The 20,084-nt window shown below is 44.0% G+C and overlaps 1 protein-coding gene across 1 annotated transcript in view; it reads left to right on the top strand.

The window, feature by feature from the left end:
* Positions 1–9,076: 9,076 nt before the first annotated feature.
* The window catches only part of LOC114024825 (integrator complex subunit 6-like), a 62,882-nt gene continuing 51,874 nt past the window's right edge, over positions 9,077–20,084 (top strand). The window contains exons 1-2 of the mRNA XM_027837989.1: positions 9,077–9,187; positions 9,343–9,420. Coding sequence (XP_027693790.1) covers positions 9,077–9,187; positions 9,343–9,420 — 189 coding nt within the window. The remainder of the gene's footprint in view (positions 9,188–9,342; positions 9,421–20,084) is intronic.

Below are 20,084 nucleotides of genomic sequence, written 5' to 3'. Positions count from 1 at the left end.
TTTTACCTTTTGAATTCATGAGGTTAGAAACTCCAAAATCCTTCACCTAAAAGTGAAAAGAACAAATGCAGAGGCACTTTCATAGGGCCATATGGCTTCAGAGGAGAGAAGACCCCACCAACTTTTCTCTGTAGATCATTGACCAAATGAGGTAATGAAGACATAGCTGAAGACAGACCCTTTCGAATGCCTCTATAGCTAATCAAGGGGCTTCCTCTTTAACATATAGTTAGTGGACTGGCACCAATTACAGAATGTCCATGCATGTTCCGAAGTCTCTCCAAGTCACTTCCATTTCATGTCATCATGACCCCCCCACCCAAAGCCAGCTCCCTAGCTTCCTCCGTACGGAGAAAAGGCATTTGAGGCATGCTCTACACATGCCGGACCCTCATTTCCTGAATTTGAATTTTGATATTTGCCAACTCTAAGTGATCTGCATGTGAAAGTAAGATCCTTGAGGGCAGGCACTATTTCATTTTTGTCTTTGTGGCCCCATTTGAGTCATGAAAGGTAAAGTGTTGAATGGATCACAGGATCCTGGACTTCAAGTTGGAAGGGATTGTAAAATGTCCAACCCCCTCATTTGACAAAGGAGGGAATTGAGGCCCAGAGAAGGAAGGAGACTTGCCTAAGAAAGCACAGATAGTTAGTGACAGAGCCAGGATTTGATCCATGGTCCCATGATTCCAAATCCAATATTTTCTGCACCACAAGATGGGACTAGAAATAAGATTAAGTAAAGGTTTTTTTTTCCCCCAAGACATGGGCAAAGGTGGGCATGTTTAAAGGCAAAGGACACCATGTAAGGCATTAAGGGGACAACAATCCCGAGCTGTTTCTTTTCTTTATCTTCCCTGACATCAGAGACATGAAGTGTAAGGAGGAATTTGTTTTAGAGAAACTTGGAAGTCCAAAAGCATGAGAAAACTGGAGAAGAGACAAGATGACTGAGGCAAGGTCATAGACCTGCATGGAAAAGGATCCCAGGCATTGACCCAAGGTACATTTCTAAGCCAGGCTCATAAATGGGAAATAGTGGCTTGGGGGATTTGTCCCAGAAGACCAAAAGGGCCCTGGGGAAAGGAAAAGTTGGTCAAGTGGTGTTGGGAAGAGTCCAAGGAAGCCACCAAAGTTGTGCTTTGGGTTACTCTGATGAGTGCTGGTTCAGCCTAACACTAAGGGGTAGACTTGGGGCTCAGGTGGAAAAGATGGGTGTCCTGCATAGCCACAGGAGAGAAATTCTGGGTTTGGTTTGGGGGCATAGGAGTGAGGATAGGGCCAGGAAGAAGCCTATTCAACACTGACAAGGCTGAAGGCCTTTGTGACAAATGTCTCCCAATACTGGATATATGCATCTTCATTGGTACCACAGTTAGGATTTTGCCCTCATGATAGGGAGTGAAATATTAATACTCTTGTCCTGGGCGTCACAGAATCATGGCATTTTAGAGTTGAACAAACTCTCAGAGCCAATCTAGTCCAACTCATACCCCTTAAAGATTACCTGTAGTCCAGGGGTTCTTAGTCTTTTGGGTGCCACACACCCCTTCAGCAATCAAGGGAAGCCTATTTACCCCTTCTCAGAATCATGTTTTTAAATGTTTTAATAAAACCTATTGGATGACAAAGGAAACCGATTACACTGGAATACGATGATTAACGTATTAAAAGTTCACAGACCTCAGGTTAAGAACTCCTGCTCTGTAACATACTTGATAGGTGATTATCCAGTCTTTGCCTGAAGACCTCCAATGAGGTTGAGCCCACTGCCTCCCGACATAACTAATTCTTCTTATGGATGGCTATAATTGGCCAGAAATTTTTCTTTACGATGAGTCTAAATTTGCCTCCCTGTAATTACCATCCACTCTAACTGTCCCACTCCCTTCCTGATTCCCACTCTTAGTTCTGGTCTCTGGGGCCAAGCAGAACAAGTCTAATCCTTCTTCTAAATGACAGTCCTTCGAGTATTTGAAAACAGCTATCCCATCTTCTATTCCCTCACACCCCACCCCCCCACATTATTCCCTTTTTTTAGGCTAAATATTCTTAGTTCCTTCAACTGATCCTTCTATGACATGGACTCAAGCCCTTCATCTTTGGATACCCTCCAGATAATCTATGTCCTTTGGATTGATTGAGCCATGGATGATGTAAATCGGGGCCATACCCTTGGATGTGACTTTTAAAAGAGAGCAGACCCTGATCTGGTGAAGAAAAGACAGAGACAAAGAGGAGAGAGAGAGAGAGAGAGAGAGAGAGAGAGAGAGAGAGAGAGAGAGAGAGAGAGAGAGAGAGAGAGAGAGAGAGAGAGAGCAGACCTGGGTCCCTGAGGCATCAGGGTCAAGTTTGCTTATCCACGTAGTACAGTGTCTACCCCCATCCGTCCTATCCATTCCCTCTCTACCATATATAGACTCTCTTGGCCTCTGAAATGATCCCAATAGGTAGCAACAACACGTCAGACAACTTGTGGGAGGAAAACACACCTCCAGCTGGAAGAGTTCCTAAACCAAGCTTCCTAGAGAAAGGAAGATGAGTCTGGGATAAAGCTGAGGTAACCTTATCTTAGCTCTGGAATCAAAGAGTTGAAGTCAAGTACCAAGAAAGGACAGAGCCATGATGTGGGGGAGCATGCTTGGGCCTTGCTCTCTACTAGCACTGTTACAAGGTAGTTGACTATTGCTCCCTAGTTATTTTCCCTTTGGGGGGACCCTCAACCACAGAGATAATAGTATAATTCTGGAGGACCATTTGGGGCCCTGGGAAAGAGGGGCTGTCCTTTTTGGGAGAGCCTCAGCCTTAGGGAAGTATCACAAGTTGGGAGGGCTTTGTGAGATTGAGGAGAAAGAGGGCTGGTTTGCTGGAAGACAAGGTTGCTTTCACTGTTTCTGAATCAAAATCCTTTGTGTTTTGCTTCTGTCGTGTGTATCCAGCCTGTCTTGTATCAGATGTACTGTAAGCCCTTGTATGGGAGCTAAAGGCCTTTTTACCTTTCTGTGTAACAACATAGACACATACTCTAGTGTTCTGAGGGGAAACCTTGGCTGGGCGACATGAACCAGAGTAATTTCTAAGAAGCCCCATTAAGTGGGGCAGCTAGGTGGTGCAGTGGATAGAGCACTGGCTCTGGAATCAGGAGGACCTGAGTTCAAATCCAGCCTCAGACACATAACCCTCACTAGCTGTGTGACTCTGGGTAAGTCACTTAACCCCAATTGCCTTACCAAAAAAAAAAAGAAGCACCATTAAGATTGAACCCATTCCATATGGGACACAGGGAAAGAATTCATTCTCCTTCACCTTCTTTCTATGAGAGAACATGGTCCTTCTAGAAAGGGTAAAGGGCAGAGAAACAGACTTATAGACCCATAGCATTAATGAATAGTGATGCAAAAAGTACTAAAATAAAAAATTAGGAAAACAGATCATAGCAACATACCCCCCCCCAAATGTATTATTACCAAGTTGGATTTGTTCCAGGAATGCAGTGATGTTTCAATATTAGGAAGACAATTAGTCTAATAAATCATATTAGTAAAACAATAAAAATCATGTGATTATATGAATAGATGCAGAAAAAGAGACTTCAAAGGAATGCAATATTCATTTGTTAAGAACACTGAAAAGCACAAGAATGGGGATTTTTTTTTCCTTAACATAGCAAAAAGTATTTGTCTGAAACCAAGAGCTAGCATTTTTTGTAAGGGAGAAACATCAGATGTTCCCCCCTGAAAACTGGGTAAAGCAAGGATGCCCATTGTCACCAGTATCATTTGGCATAGTTCTAAAAATATTAGTTCCAGCAACAAGAAACAAAAAGCCAAAGGAATCAAAAACACCAGCGAAGAAGTTCAAATATTTCTGTTTGCAGATGATACATTATGTTACTTATATCCAAGAGAATCAACAACCTCCAAAATTGAGATAATAAAGAGTTCATACCAAATAGCAGGGCCCCAAATCAACCCACAAAAATAACCAGCATTTCTATGTTACTTATACAATCCGGGAAAAACAGACAAAAAGAGAAACGCCATTTAAAATAACAAAATATATTCAATATCTGGGAGTTAGCCTCCCAGGCCCCACACAAGATTTCTGTAAAGATAACTGTACAATTTTTATGGAAATAAATAGTGAGGTATACAATGTTCAGGGCTAAAGCATGAGAATATGGGGGAAGTAATGATCCCATTCAAATTAACCTACACATTTAACTCAATACCAGTGGACTCCTTTGTGGAGACAGACAAGATAATAAGAAAACCCATATGGAAGAACAGAAGGTCAAGTACATCAAAGGAAATAATGAAAACAGCAGTGGGAAGGCTAGTGGAATGGAAGGTAGCAAGCACACTGTAGTACCAGATCTCATATTATACTCTCCAGTACCCAGGCAGCTTGGCACAGTGGATGTGGAGTCAGAAGGCCATGGGATCACTGATTTCAGGCTGGCAATGGTCTCAGAGGTCCTCTACTCATTTTACAGGCAGGGAAGTTAAAGCTACATGACTTGCCCAAGGTCACACAGAAGGTGTGAAATAAATCTATGATCCTGTGAGACCAGAGTTTCATTTCAGGCTTGGCAACTTACTGCCTTTCCCTGTTGGTCTCTCACTAATCCCCTACACTTTCTGAAACAAACTACATCTATTCCTGCCTCAGTCCTCTTGCTTGTATGGTTTCCTCATAGCTGGGAAGTCTTTCCTCTTCCTTTCTGTGTCAATCATAATCCCAGCCTTCCTTTCAGGCCCCTCTCAAGTCCCTCCTTCTAGCACTGTGCCTGGCACATAGTAGGTGCATAATAAATGCTTCTGGACTGGCCGAGAATAAAAAGAATATGAGAATATTAGAATAGAGAAAATGAGTCCTTTCTTCACCTTTCCAGCTCATAGTAATGTTTCCCTCTTTTGGATGCAGACTCTATGATGCAATACAGTGTCTTATGGCATGCTTTGTAAGACAACTCTAATGCTATTTTCATTTTTCTTACATAGGAAACTTGTTCAAAAAAGCTTTTATGATCTTGGGCTTTGCTAAGAGAGAGCTAGCTTCCAGGATTCAAGAAGGGGCACAATCCTGCTGTCCTCTGTCCTGGTCAATCAGTTAAAACACATTTATTAAGCGCCTCCTATGTACCAGGCACTGTGCTAAATGCAGGGAATAGAAAAAGCGGCAAAAGAGAGTGCCTCCCTTCATGGAGCTCACAATCTAATGGTCAGATCACATTGGGAATCGTGTGTTTAGCTCTGAATGCCACATTTTAGGAACATTAATAAGCTGGAGAGCATCCAGAGAAGAGTGACCAAGATGGTGAAGAGTAATAGAGTCATGACATAGGACATCCCATGACATAGGAGGATTTGTTGAAGGAACTGGGGATAGCCTGGAGACAAGAAGGTTGTGGGTGGGGGGGAACGTGGAGGCTATCTTCAAGTATTTTAAGGGCCTTCATGTGGAAGATGGATCAGATTTGCTCTCTTTGACCCCAGAGGGCAGAACCAGGAGTAATGGGGGCTGGGGGTTCAGGGTGGGTTACGGTTCAGAGGGTCTTGATAACCGGAAAAGCTTCCTAACAATTAGAGTTATTCATGAGGGTAACAGGCTGCCTCCCATGAGGTGACTTTTCCCTCACTGGAGGGCTTTAAGCAGAATATAAGTGTATACTTGTTGGGTTAGAACACCCAGATTGGAATCAGGAAGATCTGAGTTCAAATCCAGCCTCAGACACTCAATAGCTGTGTGACCGTGACCTTGGGTAAGTCACTTGACTGATATTTGCCTCCATTTCCTCACCTGTAAAATGGGAATGATAATAGCACCTCCCTCCCAAGGGTTGCTATGAGGATCAAATGAGATAATAATTGTAAAGTGCTTAGCATAGAGCCTGGCATATAGTAGGTGCTATATAGATGTTAGCTATTAACATTATCATTATTATTATGATGATGATGCTGGGATTTGCATTCTGTATGACTTTGGACTGGATTGCCTCTGAGATCCTTTACAATTCTGAAGATTCTGTTTTTCTGTGACTGTAACCTCCTGGAAGGCAGACATTCAAGTTAGCACACTTTTTTAAATGGGGCATGTGTTATCTCTTTTTGCATTGCCTATAGCAGCTAGCTCAGTATCCATATTTACTTTAGTTGTACAATTAATGTGTTAGATTTTAGGCCATTTGAGGGCATGAGGTTTCTAGGACATCTTCTATAATATTCAAATTAGTTGGCCTGGCATGGGCAAGTCACTTTATCTCAAAGCCTCAGTTTCTTGATCTGTAAAGCTGGAGTTAATATTACTAGCAGAGAGGAAGTATGCCTTGTGGATAAATTCTTCCTCCTCCATAAGACACTTTACTTCCCTATGCCTCAGGCAGCTCCTTAGGACATATCTACTAAGTCCAAAATGGGTTGGTGGAACCACTTCCCATACCAGGAGCTCTCTCGGTGCTTCAGGAATCACAGATCCTTCCTAATACCTGTAACACCTACCTCCGTGGGTTGTTGTGAGAGTCAGTTGAGATACTATATGTAAAGGGTATTGCAGACCTTAATGCACCATAGAAATGTTTGCTAATTTGTCCACTTCTGGGACCAGCCTCAGGAAAACTGGCTGCATGTGAAGGGTCTAGTGGAAAAGTACTGGATCCAAGTTTAAGTCCTGGTTGTGCCATTTACTAACTGTGTGACCTTGGACAAGTCACTTCTCTTGGGGCCTTAGCTTCCTCATTTGTAAAATGAGTGTTGGACAAAATGATCTCCAAGGTCCCTTCCACCTGGAGGTCATCTTGTCCAACACTCATTTTTCAGAGATGAAGGGAATAGACCTTGTTCAAATTCACACAGCTAGTTCCTTCAGACTGGAATTTCAGTGAAGTCAGCAAACATGTTTTAAACTTACTATGTACCAAGTACTTTGCTAAGGGCTGGAGAAACAAAGAAAGGCAAAAACAGGCCTTGCTCTCAAGGTGCTCACAATATAATGTGCGATACAACATGCAAAGAACCATTAACAAGCAAGTTATATTAAAATGTAAATTGGAGGTAAACTCAGAGGGAAGGCACCAACATTAAGGTGGACCAGGAGAGGCTTCTTGCAGAAGGTGATATTTTAGCTGGGACTGAGGGAAGCCAGGGGGTAGAGTTGAGGGAGGAGAGCATTCCAGGCAGGGGGCACAGTCAGTCTAAATGCTTGGAGTCTGGAGATGGAATGTCTTGTACAATGAACAGCAAGAAGACCGGTGTCACTAGAGCACAGAGTATGTGAAGGGAAGGGGTATATGAAGACTGGAAAGGTAGGAAGGAGTGAAGTTATGTAGACTTTTTAAAGCCAAACAGAATATTTTGTATTTGATCCTGGAGGCAATAGGGAGCCACAGGGGTTTTTTGAATAGGAGCAGACAAGGCAAGATCTGAACTTTGGGAAGATCACTTTAATAGCTAAGTGAAGGATAGACTAAAGTGGGGAGAGAATTAAGGCAGGCTATATGGCAGTAGTCCATGGGTGAGGTGATGAGGGCCTGTACCAGGGCAGTGGCAATGTTGGGGTAGGAGGAGCTGGAGAAGAGAGATTTTAGGAAGGTAGAATATACAGGAGTTGGCAACAGATTGGATATGGATGGGGGGAGGGGCAGGGCGACTCGTTGGGAAATGGCTTCTGGGGGTCAAAATACAATGCAACAGCCATCAACCAGTACTTGAAACTTATAACGAGGTCTTGGGAAACTGCTTATGACATTATGAGGGATTCTCCAAGCAAGCCCTTTCCTCCCTTATCTCATTGTGACTTGGGAGAGGGGTGTGTGTGTGTGTGTGTGTGTGTGTGTGTGTGTGTGTGACAGAGAGAGAGAGAGAGAGAGAGAGAGAGAGAGAGAGACTGCATCCCAGAAAGCCAGGCACAATGGAAATGAAGCTGAGGCTTCTAGTATGGCCCGGGGTTACTTAACTCTGCCTGTCCAACCCCAAAGAGTCTAACTGCTTTGGAGAAGCCCAGACTCAGCATGACCACTAACCCCAGGCCCCTCTAAGGCCTTCTACCAAGCTCGCCCTAGGGAGTACCCTCGATGCTGAAACCACAGTTCCTTGAAGGATTTAGGCAGGACAAAGGGGAACCAGTCCCTTTTTTTGGTGGGTGTGGGGGGGAGGTGCTTCAAGTGGGTTTTGTAAGTACAATTTGCATGCTGTGTTGACAGCAGCTCTCTGCCAACCACCCCACAAAGGGGAGAGAAATTCCAAAGCCCCCTCGTTATTTTCTTGCCAGAGAACTCTTGCTTAGGAAAGGCCTTAAGTTTCCTCACATTGACTAGTGACCTGCTTGGCCCTATGCAAAGTTTTGTCCCTGGTGAGTCTGCAGCCCCCACCCCCTCAATCTCCGCTGGGCACGTTTGCTTGGGGCCAATAAGCTCCCTCCAATTCTTCCTTCTCAAAACTCTTGTCAGAAGGGAGAGGAAAGTATTAGGCGAACCCCTATACCACCCCTCCCTCCTTGCCTGCCCTCCCTCCCTTCGACTCTCAGCCAGGGAGGGAGGGAAAGTGAGGAGCATGTGCTCTGCCCCTGCCGAGGGCTCCCTGGCTGGCCCGCCCCGTTCTGCCCTTGGAATGGCTGGAACCCCGCGGCCCCACCCCTTTCTCCTACCCACAATTGAATACGCAAATTTGGAGTCCCGGCGAGCCAATGGCAAGGGCCCTGATCACGTGACGCCCAGCCCCACAGAGGTGAGCCCGTAAGAAGTTGGGCTGCTTGCAGTCGGAGGCAGCGCTCCCGAGAGCAGCCCGAGCGCAGGGAGACGCGGCTGCTGAGACTGCTGAAGGGGGAGTGGCGGCGGCCGAGAGGACGACGGAGAGCCGAGAGGAGAGAGAGGGGGGTGTCGGCACTGTTCGGCAGCCGGGAGAGAGGGATCGCAGGGTGAAGGCGGCTGGGGGGACGTGGACGGTGCGGTGAAGAGAGGGTCAGGATAGACCCCCTCTGTCCTGTCCCGTGCCACGCGTGCCCCCTTCAGCCCAGCGAGCCCTTTCCTTGGCTCTACACGTAGCCAGGCAGGCAGGGCTCCGGGGTCTCAACAGCCAAGATGCCGGTCCTTCTGTTCGTCTTAGACACGTCCGCTTCTATGAACCAGCGCACCCAGCAGGGTATTACCTATTTGGATATAGCGAAGAGCGCGGTGGAGATTTTCCTGAAGGTAAGAGCAGCCGGGACTTGGGGCATGGGGGGCGGTGGGGAGGCGCGGGTCGGCGGCCGGGGCAATCCGGGGCAACCCGAAGCAACCCGGAGAGGGGCGTGGCCGCGCCCGGGCTCTGGCTAACCGCCGGGTGGTCCTGTACCCCCTTCCCTCAGCTTCGCTCACGGGACCCAGCCAGCCAGGGAGACAGGTACATGCTGGTCACCTCCGAGGACCCGCCCTACTGCATCAAGGTAAGCCAAAATGCGGGACGGGACGGGGCCCCCAGCCGGGCCGTCCCGCCAACCCCAGCCCCTGCCGCTTCCCTCACTCCATTCCGCCCTGACCCATCCTAACAACCTGTCCCACCAGGGTCTGTTCCCCACTCCCCGGGGTAGAGAGAGGGACGCTGCGGGATGGAAAGACACTAAACCAATCTGGGGAGCGGGGGTGTGTGCGGTGGGTCACTACTGCTTCTTAGACTGTCCCCCTGGGTGCCCGGGCGGGGGAATGGAATGGAAGGGAAGGGCACAGTCCTCAGCTTGAACTAGACCCTGCCTGGGAAATGGCAGACATTTGTCTTTGGCAAGATGGGTTCTGCTGAGGTGGAAGGGTAGGGCGGGGAGAAATTGGGATGAGGGGAGGCCCTGCCCGAAATGCTTTGGATACTGGAAACCAAGTAAATGGCCCCTGTCCCTGATTTGCCCTTCTTGACTTGCTATTGCACACCATCTCCCTATAGCCTCCCTAGGTGTTGGTAGATCAGTCCCTCTTGCTGGAGCAACCTTCCCGCCTCTTTTTCCCCCACCCCCACCCCCACCCCCATCCCTAAATTTTTAACTTATGTATCTAAGATCACGCCACTCATCCCATGGAGCTTCCAAGACTGAGTGTCTTTGCAACTGCCAGGCATGCAGTGATCCCAGAACACAGTGCAATTCTGCAAAGCCTAGTGCGTAGCAATGGGCGGGAAAGTGAGCAAGCTAGATGAGACCCGGGACAGGTCTGTATTCCCCGTCAGGCACTTTCCTGCCAGGCAGCATCCAGCAGACACATGCACAGAATCCTGGGATAGGCAATATTCAGCAACAAGTATACTATAACACAAAGCGTTCTATTACTGTGGGCAAATAATAGGTTCCAGGAGCAACCTAGTATGCAGAAGGGGCATGACCTTGCAATCTAAAGAGATGTTAGTTTGAACTCTGCCTCTGATGCCCTGAATTCCTGTGACCATAGGTAGGTCATTTAACTTATCAGTTTCGATTTTTCCTCTAAAATACAGATAATAATTCCTTTAGGACTTCCCTTCCCCCCATAGATTTCTGTGAGAACCAAATGAGACTGTACAGAAAATATCATATAAGTGTCAGCAATTATTATTAAGGGCCCTCTTCAGAAGAGAGACTGAAAATGTTACTGGCAGTAATAGCTTACATTGATGAGGATTGTTCTCTGAAATGCTGTGCTCTTAGAATCTTAGGATGAGGCCACAGAGCTAGAATCTACTGTGAATTCAGTCCAGAACATCCTGTTCCATCTACCTACCTCCACCCCCAGCACTCCTGAGTTGGAAATGACCTGCAGTCTACCACTCTTGAAATGACTCTGAATTCACTTGTCACAGGACCTTTGAGTGTGGGGGCCCTGATCATATAGTCCTTTGCTCATCCATATGTAGGCAAACTCAGCTCTCTTCTCCTTCAACTTGTGGTATAGTCACTGCTTAGCCCGAAATCCTTTCTCTACTAGTCTTTCATCCCTGTCTACCTCAACCTACCTGAACCCAAGATTCATACCCTTCTCTTCCCTTCTGATCCATTCTGTCCTCTGGAACCTCCACTCTGTTTTCAACCAGTTTCCCTTTATCCAGATCTCTTTAGCTCATACTCTTTCCATATTTTAGAATAGAAATAAGACTTCCTTCAGAAGCTGTTCTATTACTGGCAATCCTCTCCATTAATGAGGTGCTCTTTTTCTCATGCCCCAAGACACACTGGGCCAGGAAGAGGAAAGGCTGGCTTATTCCTTGTTTCTCACAAACAAAAACAAAACTATTTTGAGGTTCATTCTATCTGTCTTTGAGGTTCATTCTATCTGTCTGTGTTGCCAGGTCCAGAACCCTAAATGCTGTAGCCATCTCCCAGTTTTCCTTTCTTCCCCAACACCTGCCCTCAAATTTCAGGATTTTAAAATACATAGTGGTGTCCCTTCAAATGTCCTGATGTGTCCCAGTTAATCAAGCTCCTGTTAAACTCCCATTACTCTTCAGTCCACCTTGGCCACACAGGGCTGGTCGTCATATCTTTGGTCTCACTAACATCCATATCTATTTTGTTGATGTGATTAAGAATTTTAAAATTCTGCCCTTCCATCTCTCCCTTTACCTTACTCCTAAACCTATTCTGCCATCCCTGTGACCTGTAGTCCCTTCACCATCCCATTCTGTTATCCCTGCTCCCCCAAGCTTTCTTTCCTCCCTCCACAGTCTTAACTCTGATTTTGTTGTTTTGTTTTAAAGACTGGGTATGCTTATCTTACCCAGGCTAGAAATGCAGGGGCTACTTTACTTGTGGGCCTGATCTCCCTTGGATTGCCTTGAGAGCTTTGATCTGCTCCAGATCAGAGGCTGGTTTGGCCTTCCTTAGGTGACCGAGTGCCCCATCCCCTTCCCACTCTCTCCCCTATCCTGCCCCCAGGGCTTTGCCACATTCCTTCAGAACTTGATCTGGACACCTGATTGACTTAGCCCACTGCATTTCCAGAGATGAGCCAGCACTCAGCTTTCCCAGTAGCTAGGACCATGGGAGTGCCCCACCACCCTCAAAGTTGACCAGTTCAATGTAATTATCCTCTACTCTTAAATCGCTGGTCTCCTTATTCTCAGTTCTTCTTTTCCCTGACCTCCCTGCAGTTTATCCCAGTGTTGACTGTCCTCTTCTGGATACTCTTTCCTCTTAACTTGCATGCTGCTATTTTCTATGTTCTCCTTCTCATTCCACTACTTCTTCTGCATCTCCTTGGCTCTCCCCAACTCCAGCTTCATGTCACAAGCTGCCTGCTGCACATCTACCTTGATGGAACCATTAAAATCTGAAACTTGTGCCTAAAACAAAAATCAGTTTAACTTTCCTCCTTAAAACAACTGCTCCTCCCAAATTCCCTATTTTTTCCTGAAGGTGCTACCATCCTTGTTGCTCAGGTTCACAATCTTTTTTTTGTTTTTTTGGCTAGGCAGTGGGGTAAAGTGACTTGCCCAGGGTCACACAGCTAGTAAGTGTCAAGTGTCTGAGGCCAGATTTGAACTCAGGTCCTCCTGATTCAGGGCGGGTGCTCTACCCACTGCACCACCTAACTGCCCCTCAGGTTCACAATGTTGAAGTCATCCTTGACTCTACTCTTTCCCTCACCCTTTATTTCCTGCCAGTTGCCAAGTCTCATACTTTCCCAGTCATCTCTCTATATGACAACCCCTGTAGTCAGACCTTGTCACTTGGACTATCCTTTCTCTCCAATCCTCTACATGTGCTAAAATAATCTTCTGAAATCACAAATCTGAGAGCATGATACTCCCCTGCTCAGAAACTTTCAGTGGTTCCCTATTGCCTCTAGGATCAAATGCCAACTTCTCAGCTTGCTGTTTAAAAGCCATCACAGTTTGTTCCAGTCTACCTGTCCAGGCTTATTTCATATTACCCCTTCTCATATACTCTACATTCTAGTCAAATTGGCCTGTTAATTGTTCTCCATACTTGATGTTCCATCTGCTTGGAAGGTCCTCCTTACCCCCTAAGTCTTAGAGTACCAAGCTTCTTTGACCTCTTGGCTCTGGGATCATCTACAGAAGGTCTTTCCTAAGTCCTCCTGCCCCCAATTTGTTAGGACTGCCTCCCTGAAATTACCTTGCACACCTATCTGTGTACGTGTTGTGTCCTCTGCCTCTTCACCTTCCTCCACGTCCAATGTCAAATTATTGAGAGGAAGGACACTTTTCATTTTTGTCTTTGTATCTCCAGTGCGCTGTACACAGTAGAAACCTAACTGAATGCCTGACTACATTGCATTGAATCAAGTGACTTGACTAGAGTCACCAGGCTAGGGTAGGAAATGTCAAAGGGCTGTTACTTAGGTCAGCTTCCTCACCTCAGTCAGTCAGCAAACATTTCTTAAACACCTATTCTGTGCCAAACACTGCTACGGGCTATTAAAGGGATGTGACTGCCTTTGTGACCTTGGGCAAGTTACTTAACCTCTCTGACCTTCAGTTTCCTTGTCCATAGGATTGTAGATTTTGAGCTGCAACAGTCCCTTAGAAAGCCACTGAGTTCAAGTACCTTATTTTACATATGAGGAAACTGAGGTACGTGAAGTTAAGTGACTTGCCCAAGGTCACACAGCTAGCAAGTGTTATGTGGCAGGATTTTTTTGTTTTTGTTTTTTTTTCTGTGGTAGGATTTTAATTCGATCCTTCCCAAGTCCAAGCCCAGTTTCCTATCCGTTTTTCTATGCTCTGTTGTTCAGTTGTTTTCAGCTGTGTCCAACTTTCTGTGACCCCATTTGGGGTTTTCTTGGCAGAGATACTGGAGTGGTTTAGCATTTCCTTCTCCAGCCCATTTTACAGATGAGGACACTGAAGCAGACAGGGTGAAGTGACTTGCCCAGGGTCACCCAGCTAGTAAGTGTCTGAGGCCAGATTTGAACTCAGGAAGATGAGTCTTCCTGACTTCAAGCCTGGCACACTATCCACCATGCCACCTAGCTGCCCTTATTCTGTGCTACCTCTTAGTAAAATAATAGAGGTTTGGACTAGATGGTCTTTGAGGTCACGTTCAGCTAATGATCTGTGGTCTTGTGATCACAATGTTCCACGCTGTTTTTTTTTAATGTTTCAAAGTAAGTTTTTTTAATATCACTGTAATTTTCCCCAATATCCTTCCTCTTACTCCCTCACAAAACCATCACAGATGATAAATAATATGTTCATAAAAGACAAAAAAAACCAGAAGGGAAAAAATCAGCATAACTAATCAATGCATCAGAAGAAATCTACAAATATGTACAATGTGTAACAGCTGTGGACCTCCTGCTGTCTGAAGGAGTGGAGGAGGGTGTTCTCTCATCATCTCTTCTTTGGAGCTGTGCTTTTGCTTTGGAATTCACTTGATTTTCTTGTGTGTGGTTCCATTTACGTTGTTTTCCATTAATTTTTGACTGCCCATTTTCTTCTCTATCAGTTCATGTAAATCTTCCCATTCTTCTCTGTATCCATCACATTCATCATGCCTTACAGCACAAAATATTCTATTACATTAACATACCATAATTTATATAGCCATTCCTCAATCAGCATTGTAAAAAGTGCTGCTGTATATATTTGGTATATTTGAGGACTTTCTTCTTACTAGTGGCCTCCTTGGGATATAAGACTATTAGTGGAATCTCTGGGACAAAGGATATGGGCATTTTAGTAATTTTATTTGCATAATTCCAAATTGATTTCCAAAATGGTTCTATTGATCCACAGCTCCACCAACAATGTACTAGTGTGCTTTTCATCCCACAGTCCTTCTGACAAACAACAGAACTGAGTTTTAAGAACATGGTAGAGCAAATGCCCTGACAGAGCTTTGTCCCTGGTAGGAATCAGTTTATAGCTACCAAGCTGGAAAGGGTTTGAGTCTAGGTCTAGTGATGGCCTGCATATGTTTGCTTCTGAGAACCAGCCTGGGTAAGTTCATCACCAGGTTTACTATAGGGGAATAAATTTCTAGCCTGAGCAAGTAAAAGACCCTCTCAGTCAGGGAGTGAGTACCCACACTAAATATCCTTGAAGTACTAGAGATCCTTGGAGATAGCCTGGAATCTGAAAGATCTGAGTTTAAATATGCCTCAGACACTCACTAGCTGGGTGTGAGATCCTGGGTAAGTCTCTTAACCGCTGTCTGCCTCAGTTTCCACATGTATAAAATGGGAATAATAATAGCACCTACCTCCCAGAGTTTACATAAAGATCAGCTGAGATGATATTTGTAAAAAGTGCTTAGCACAAGTGCACAGCAGAAAACAAAAGAAAACTTAGGAGGAAGCAAAAAAAAAAAGACGGACAGTTTTGAACACAAGATGTAGTATTTATTATATAGGCTTTCTTGAAATGGAAATTTATTGCTGTGTATTATGAATCATCTCTTACGTTCTGCTGTGCACATGGCAATGCTTTTTTTCCTTTTCTTATTTTGTATTTAAGTTTATATTATGTTTCTTTTCTTATTGTGTATTCAAGTTTTAGTGTTTAAGTTTAAAATAAAATTTTTTAAAAAGTGCTTAGTACAGTGCCTGATACAAAGTAGGTGCTTTATAAATGCTTATTCCCTTCCTTCCCTCCCACTTGAAAGGTGTTTCTTGCAGAATCCTTATTTTTTAAAAAAAGTTGCTTAGTTTTATATGTATTCAAGGTCACTTTTTTCTTTTAATTGGGCGCTATAACTGGTACTGAGAATTAGCACTTAGCTGTGATCAATTCTATTTTGTTTTGAGACTGAGTCTCCCCAACTTATATAGGCTGGAAGTACAGGGGTTAGTTACTCACGGGCTTGATGCCACTACTGATGGAGCTCTATAGGGACTTTGATCTGTTCCAGTTCTGACTTGGGCCTCTTAACTCTGCCCCTCCTTAGGCAATCTGGTGGTTGCTCCTCCAACTCATGGGTTGGTATTTGTGTTGAACTTAGTGTGGTTCTCCCCACTCAGCTTCAGTCCTGCCTAGGGCTCTGACTGAGCTCCAACAATCCACCAGCGTCAGCCTCCCCAGGAGCAAAGATCATAGGCATGTGCTACCATGACTGTGATAGACTTGGAATTCTTATTGTCGTTATTTTTGTTCATTCAGATCTGTGATATTCTTTTTTTTTTCAGCCAAAGACAAGGTTTATTAGAACATTTGTCATATTGGGCAGACTCTTAAGGAGTCTGAACATTCATAAGCTATTGGCTAGATCATAAGAATCTGACCAGTGGCTAGATTTTAGGAATCTAAGCCGTGGCTAGATTATAAGAATTTAAGCCTGTGATATTCTTAATGCAAGGAACTCCCAGTGTGTTAACTTCTTCCATCAATCCAGAACAGCATCGGGTAATTAATTTGCATAGGATAACCCAGCTAGCTGTCAGAGGTAGGACTTGAACCCAGCCCTCTTAACTCCAAGGGCAGCCCTCTTTCCACTACACTCTACTGCCTCTTGATTACTTTTGACCCACAACTATTTTAAGGAGTGAAAAAACCTATCAAACTGCCAGAAGATAATTTTGTTTCAGAAACAATAGAATGAAGCTAACATTTTGTAATTCGTAGCATAAATTGGCATTTTCATTGGTCTTTTTTCTCCTTAAACCTCCTGCTCTACCTACCTACATTCACTCTAGTTTTTAAAAATGTTTTCCTCATTTGAGATTTTCTATTTAGGAAAAACATAGTAAGCAGGTTCATTTCTGAGGGACTCCAGATTTCAAAGATGACAGTTTTAAAAAATGTATTTCCACCCAGCTAGTGGGTGGCTTCATAATTCTTCAAGACCAATATATTTTGCTTGTATAGAGATAGTTTTCTTTTAATGTTACTCCTTTTTGCTTCTCTTCTTCCCTGTTGTTCTTCTATATTCCCAGTCATTTGTTTTCTCTTTTGCTTCTGTGGAAAGACTCAGCGCCATAGATTCAAGTTTTTCTATTCTGCCAATTATTTCTGCTGTGCAGGCCAGAAATTCTGATCTCACAATTCTTATTTCTTTCTTGAACCAATCAGAAACAGCCTTCTGTGGTTCTCTTGGGAATCCACAGGTTCCTTTGGCTTATCAGATGTTGATTCCATTTCATTTGTCTCGCCGTTATTTATTCAGAGATGTTTGGATTTGTTTAGATGCCTTGGTGACCATTTTCTCTTTTAATATCTTTCCTGTTGATTTAAATGCTTGTGTTCAAAGTTTCTGAGTTTTATTCTTCCCAAAATCTTGAGTAATTTCAGTCTTTTCCCCTCATTTTCCCTTATCACTCACTTTCTGACTCCTTCCCTTTTGATGGCAGATCCCCTCAGGCCTGGACTGCAAAGCTGTCTGTCTTCTACACTGAGGGATTCAGTTTTCACCAGCCTCAGTCCCTGCCTTAAGTGACTTCTGAGGGTACAGAACTGGCTCAACTGGATGCCAGTTCCCTTTTTCAGGCCTAGGATAGTCTTCCATACATGCTGATCCCTACCCCTGTTCCTTCTATTCTTTAGTCCTTTGGCCAAGTGTGGCTATAGCAATGTGCTGTAGCACCAGGCAGAGCAAACATCCTCTTTAGACTATGGCAGCAGCAAGTGGATCTCAGAGTACAAGCCTATGAGTCAGGTTTTGAGTTAGGGGCTGGTAGGGAGGGAGGTGCTGCTGAGTTAGCCTTTAGGGATTAGGGATTAGCCTTCTTTCATCACATTGTTACTTTATTAAACTTTTTGGTACCAGGATAGCTGCAATTACTTCACTTACACATATTCTTTTTTTTTTTTAGGAGAATTTTGAGAGTTTGGGAGAATAAAAAAAAATGTCTAGTCTGCTATCTTGTTAGTCACATGACCCATAAATTAGCTTGGGACTTCTTATTTACCTCTACATCCTTTACTTATTACTAGTTACAGATATACTTGGACCATTTTAATGTGGCATATGTGACTTCTTAAATAATAACTAGGAAAAAAGATATATTCACACAGAGGGACAGTGTAGTACAGTGGAAGGAGAGCTAAACTTGGGGGTCACAGGCTCTGAGTGTGAATGTAACCTCTGCCACTTAATACCTGTGTTATCTTGGGTAAATCATTTCATCTCTCTGAGCCTCAGTTCCCTCATCTCTAAAATGAAGAGGTTGGTTTAGGTGGTTTCTGAGTTCCCTTCCATCTTGATCCAAGGTCCTGATCCCAACCTCTATCCTGTTCAAGTCCTACCTGTCCTTTAGAGACACCCCTTTCAGTGTTCCCTTGTCTTTCTTAGCTCCCTCCCCCCCATTCAACAATTCTTCTCTAATGCAGGGTATCCCCCAAGTGAAGTTTTAAGCTATTAGGGCTTGGGGGATACCCTGTAGATTGTGCTCTGGATCTTTTTTCCAAAATCAATTGGATTAATTATGTTTTGTTTTGACACCGGTCATATACCATCAAATTACTTCTACCCATGGCCCTACTAGTCGCCCCCTAATTGATCAATGATTGGCACTGGGGGAGGGATTTTAGAGAATGACCAGTCCAACCTTCTCATTTCACAGAGGAAGAAACAGGCCCAGTGAGGGAAAGGAATCTACCCATAGTGGCACCAGGAGGAGTATCAGGGTCAGGATTCAAACCTAAGTACTCTGGCTCCAGAACCAGGACTCTTGTCACTGCCCTGCACAGCTTTCTTTAGGGAGTCTTCTGGAGAGAGAAACCTTAATTAAACATCCGTAGTCCCCCAGTGCCTGGCACAGTGGGTGCTCAATAGATATTTCTTTCTTGATACTAGAATTGGACCCTGTAGGAGCAATATTTTTAAAAGAACTGCTTTATATTTATCCTATGTGTATCCTAGTCTAATAACCAACTTTAAAAATACCACAGATAGTATTTTTATAGTTCTACAAAGGAGGTGGAATTTTTGGTGGAAAAAAAAAATGGAGAGTTCAACCTCTAGTTACAGTATCATGGCACAGGAAGAAGTTAACTGGAGTTTGATTTTACACTTGTACCCAAAATTAATTGGTTCTGCATCTTACTTGTATATATGAGGTATGGATAACGGGACATGCTCTTGTTACTTCCCAGTTAGAAATTGATTGTTTTCATGGCTTGTTCTTTATAGTTCCCCAAGTTTCTTTAGTATCAAGTCAGTGTTCTTTCTCATTTGGAATGTCCAAGAGTGGCAGTGTGCTTTGGCAACTACAAAGGAGTGGTCCTATGTTCAGGAAGACTTGGGTTGAGATCCCACCTCTCACACTTAGGATTATTGACACATGTTGCGTGAGTCTCCTCTTAAGTAAGACATTAAGTTATAAATGGGGTTATGAAATCCAGGCCCTTAATACGAGTCCCTCAAGTCAACCTGTGAGGCTTATTAATTTAAGAAAATAAACTTTGAGTTCTTTTTGAACTTTTAAAAATTATACTTCAGGCCACAGGCCGTGATAGCATCCTGTTTCTAAGCTTTTATTTGTCAGTTTTATTGAGAAATCTTTCCCCAAGATGCTTCATGACCATTCTCTGAATATCTCCAATCTGGAAGGGCTGATGTTTGAGAACATTGGGTGGATTTTTCTTACTCAAAGTTGAGTGAAAGTCTTTTACTTGCTGATAACTCCAAGCCACAAATATTGGCTTTTGGTCAGACTGATTCCCAAGTAGACCCTTCTCTGGTTGGCAGCAGATGTATTGTTTCTGCTCTAAATTTCACTGCTCATTGAAACCTGAGGTCCCTTCAGCCATATCCTGTTGTCTGGTTTAATAGAATGTGTAGCCCGGTCTTAGCAAAGTAATGTGCAGTATGGTTTTCTGTTCATTTACTCCAGATTCTGAACAGCATTTTTTATCCATTAAGAAACAGAACTTCACATTTCCCAGGTCTCAATTTATATAGCCAGCTCTAAACATTGAAAAAGGCATTTTCTTTGTTCAATTTTTCCCCTCCTAGAAAAATATTTTCTGTTGGCATTGAAGTAGGCGTAAATGTTGCAGAAGATAGTTTTTGTCTGACTACTCCCCCAGCATCTCTGGAGTGAAATAGCTACATGATACAGCATGACAGTAATTCTTCATGGGAAGAGTCCTTACAAGTGGAATTTTGCTGGAAGTAGGTAGTTTTGAGAACATGATGTGCCTGGCTTCCCTGAAGGACTAGGTCATATTTTGCCACATACCACGTCGTGCAGG

This window comes from Vombatus ursinus, unplaced genomic scaffold (genome assembly GCF_900497805.2).
Source record: "Vombatus ursinus unplaced genomic scaffold, bare-nosed wombat genome assembly UNPS02004573.1, whole genome shotgun sequence".
NCBI classification, from domain to species: domain Eukaryota; kingdom Metazoa; phylum Chordata; class Mammalia; order Diprotodontia; family Vombatidae; genus Vombatus; species Vombatus ursinus.
This window is presented reverse-complemented; position numbering and strand designations above follow the sequence as displayed.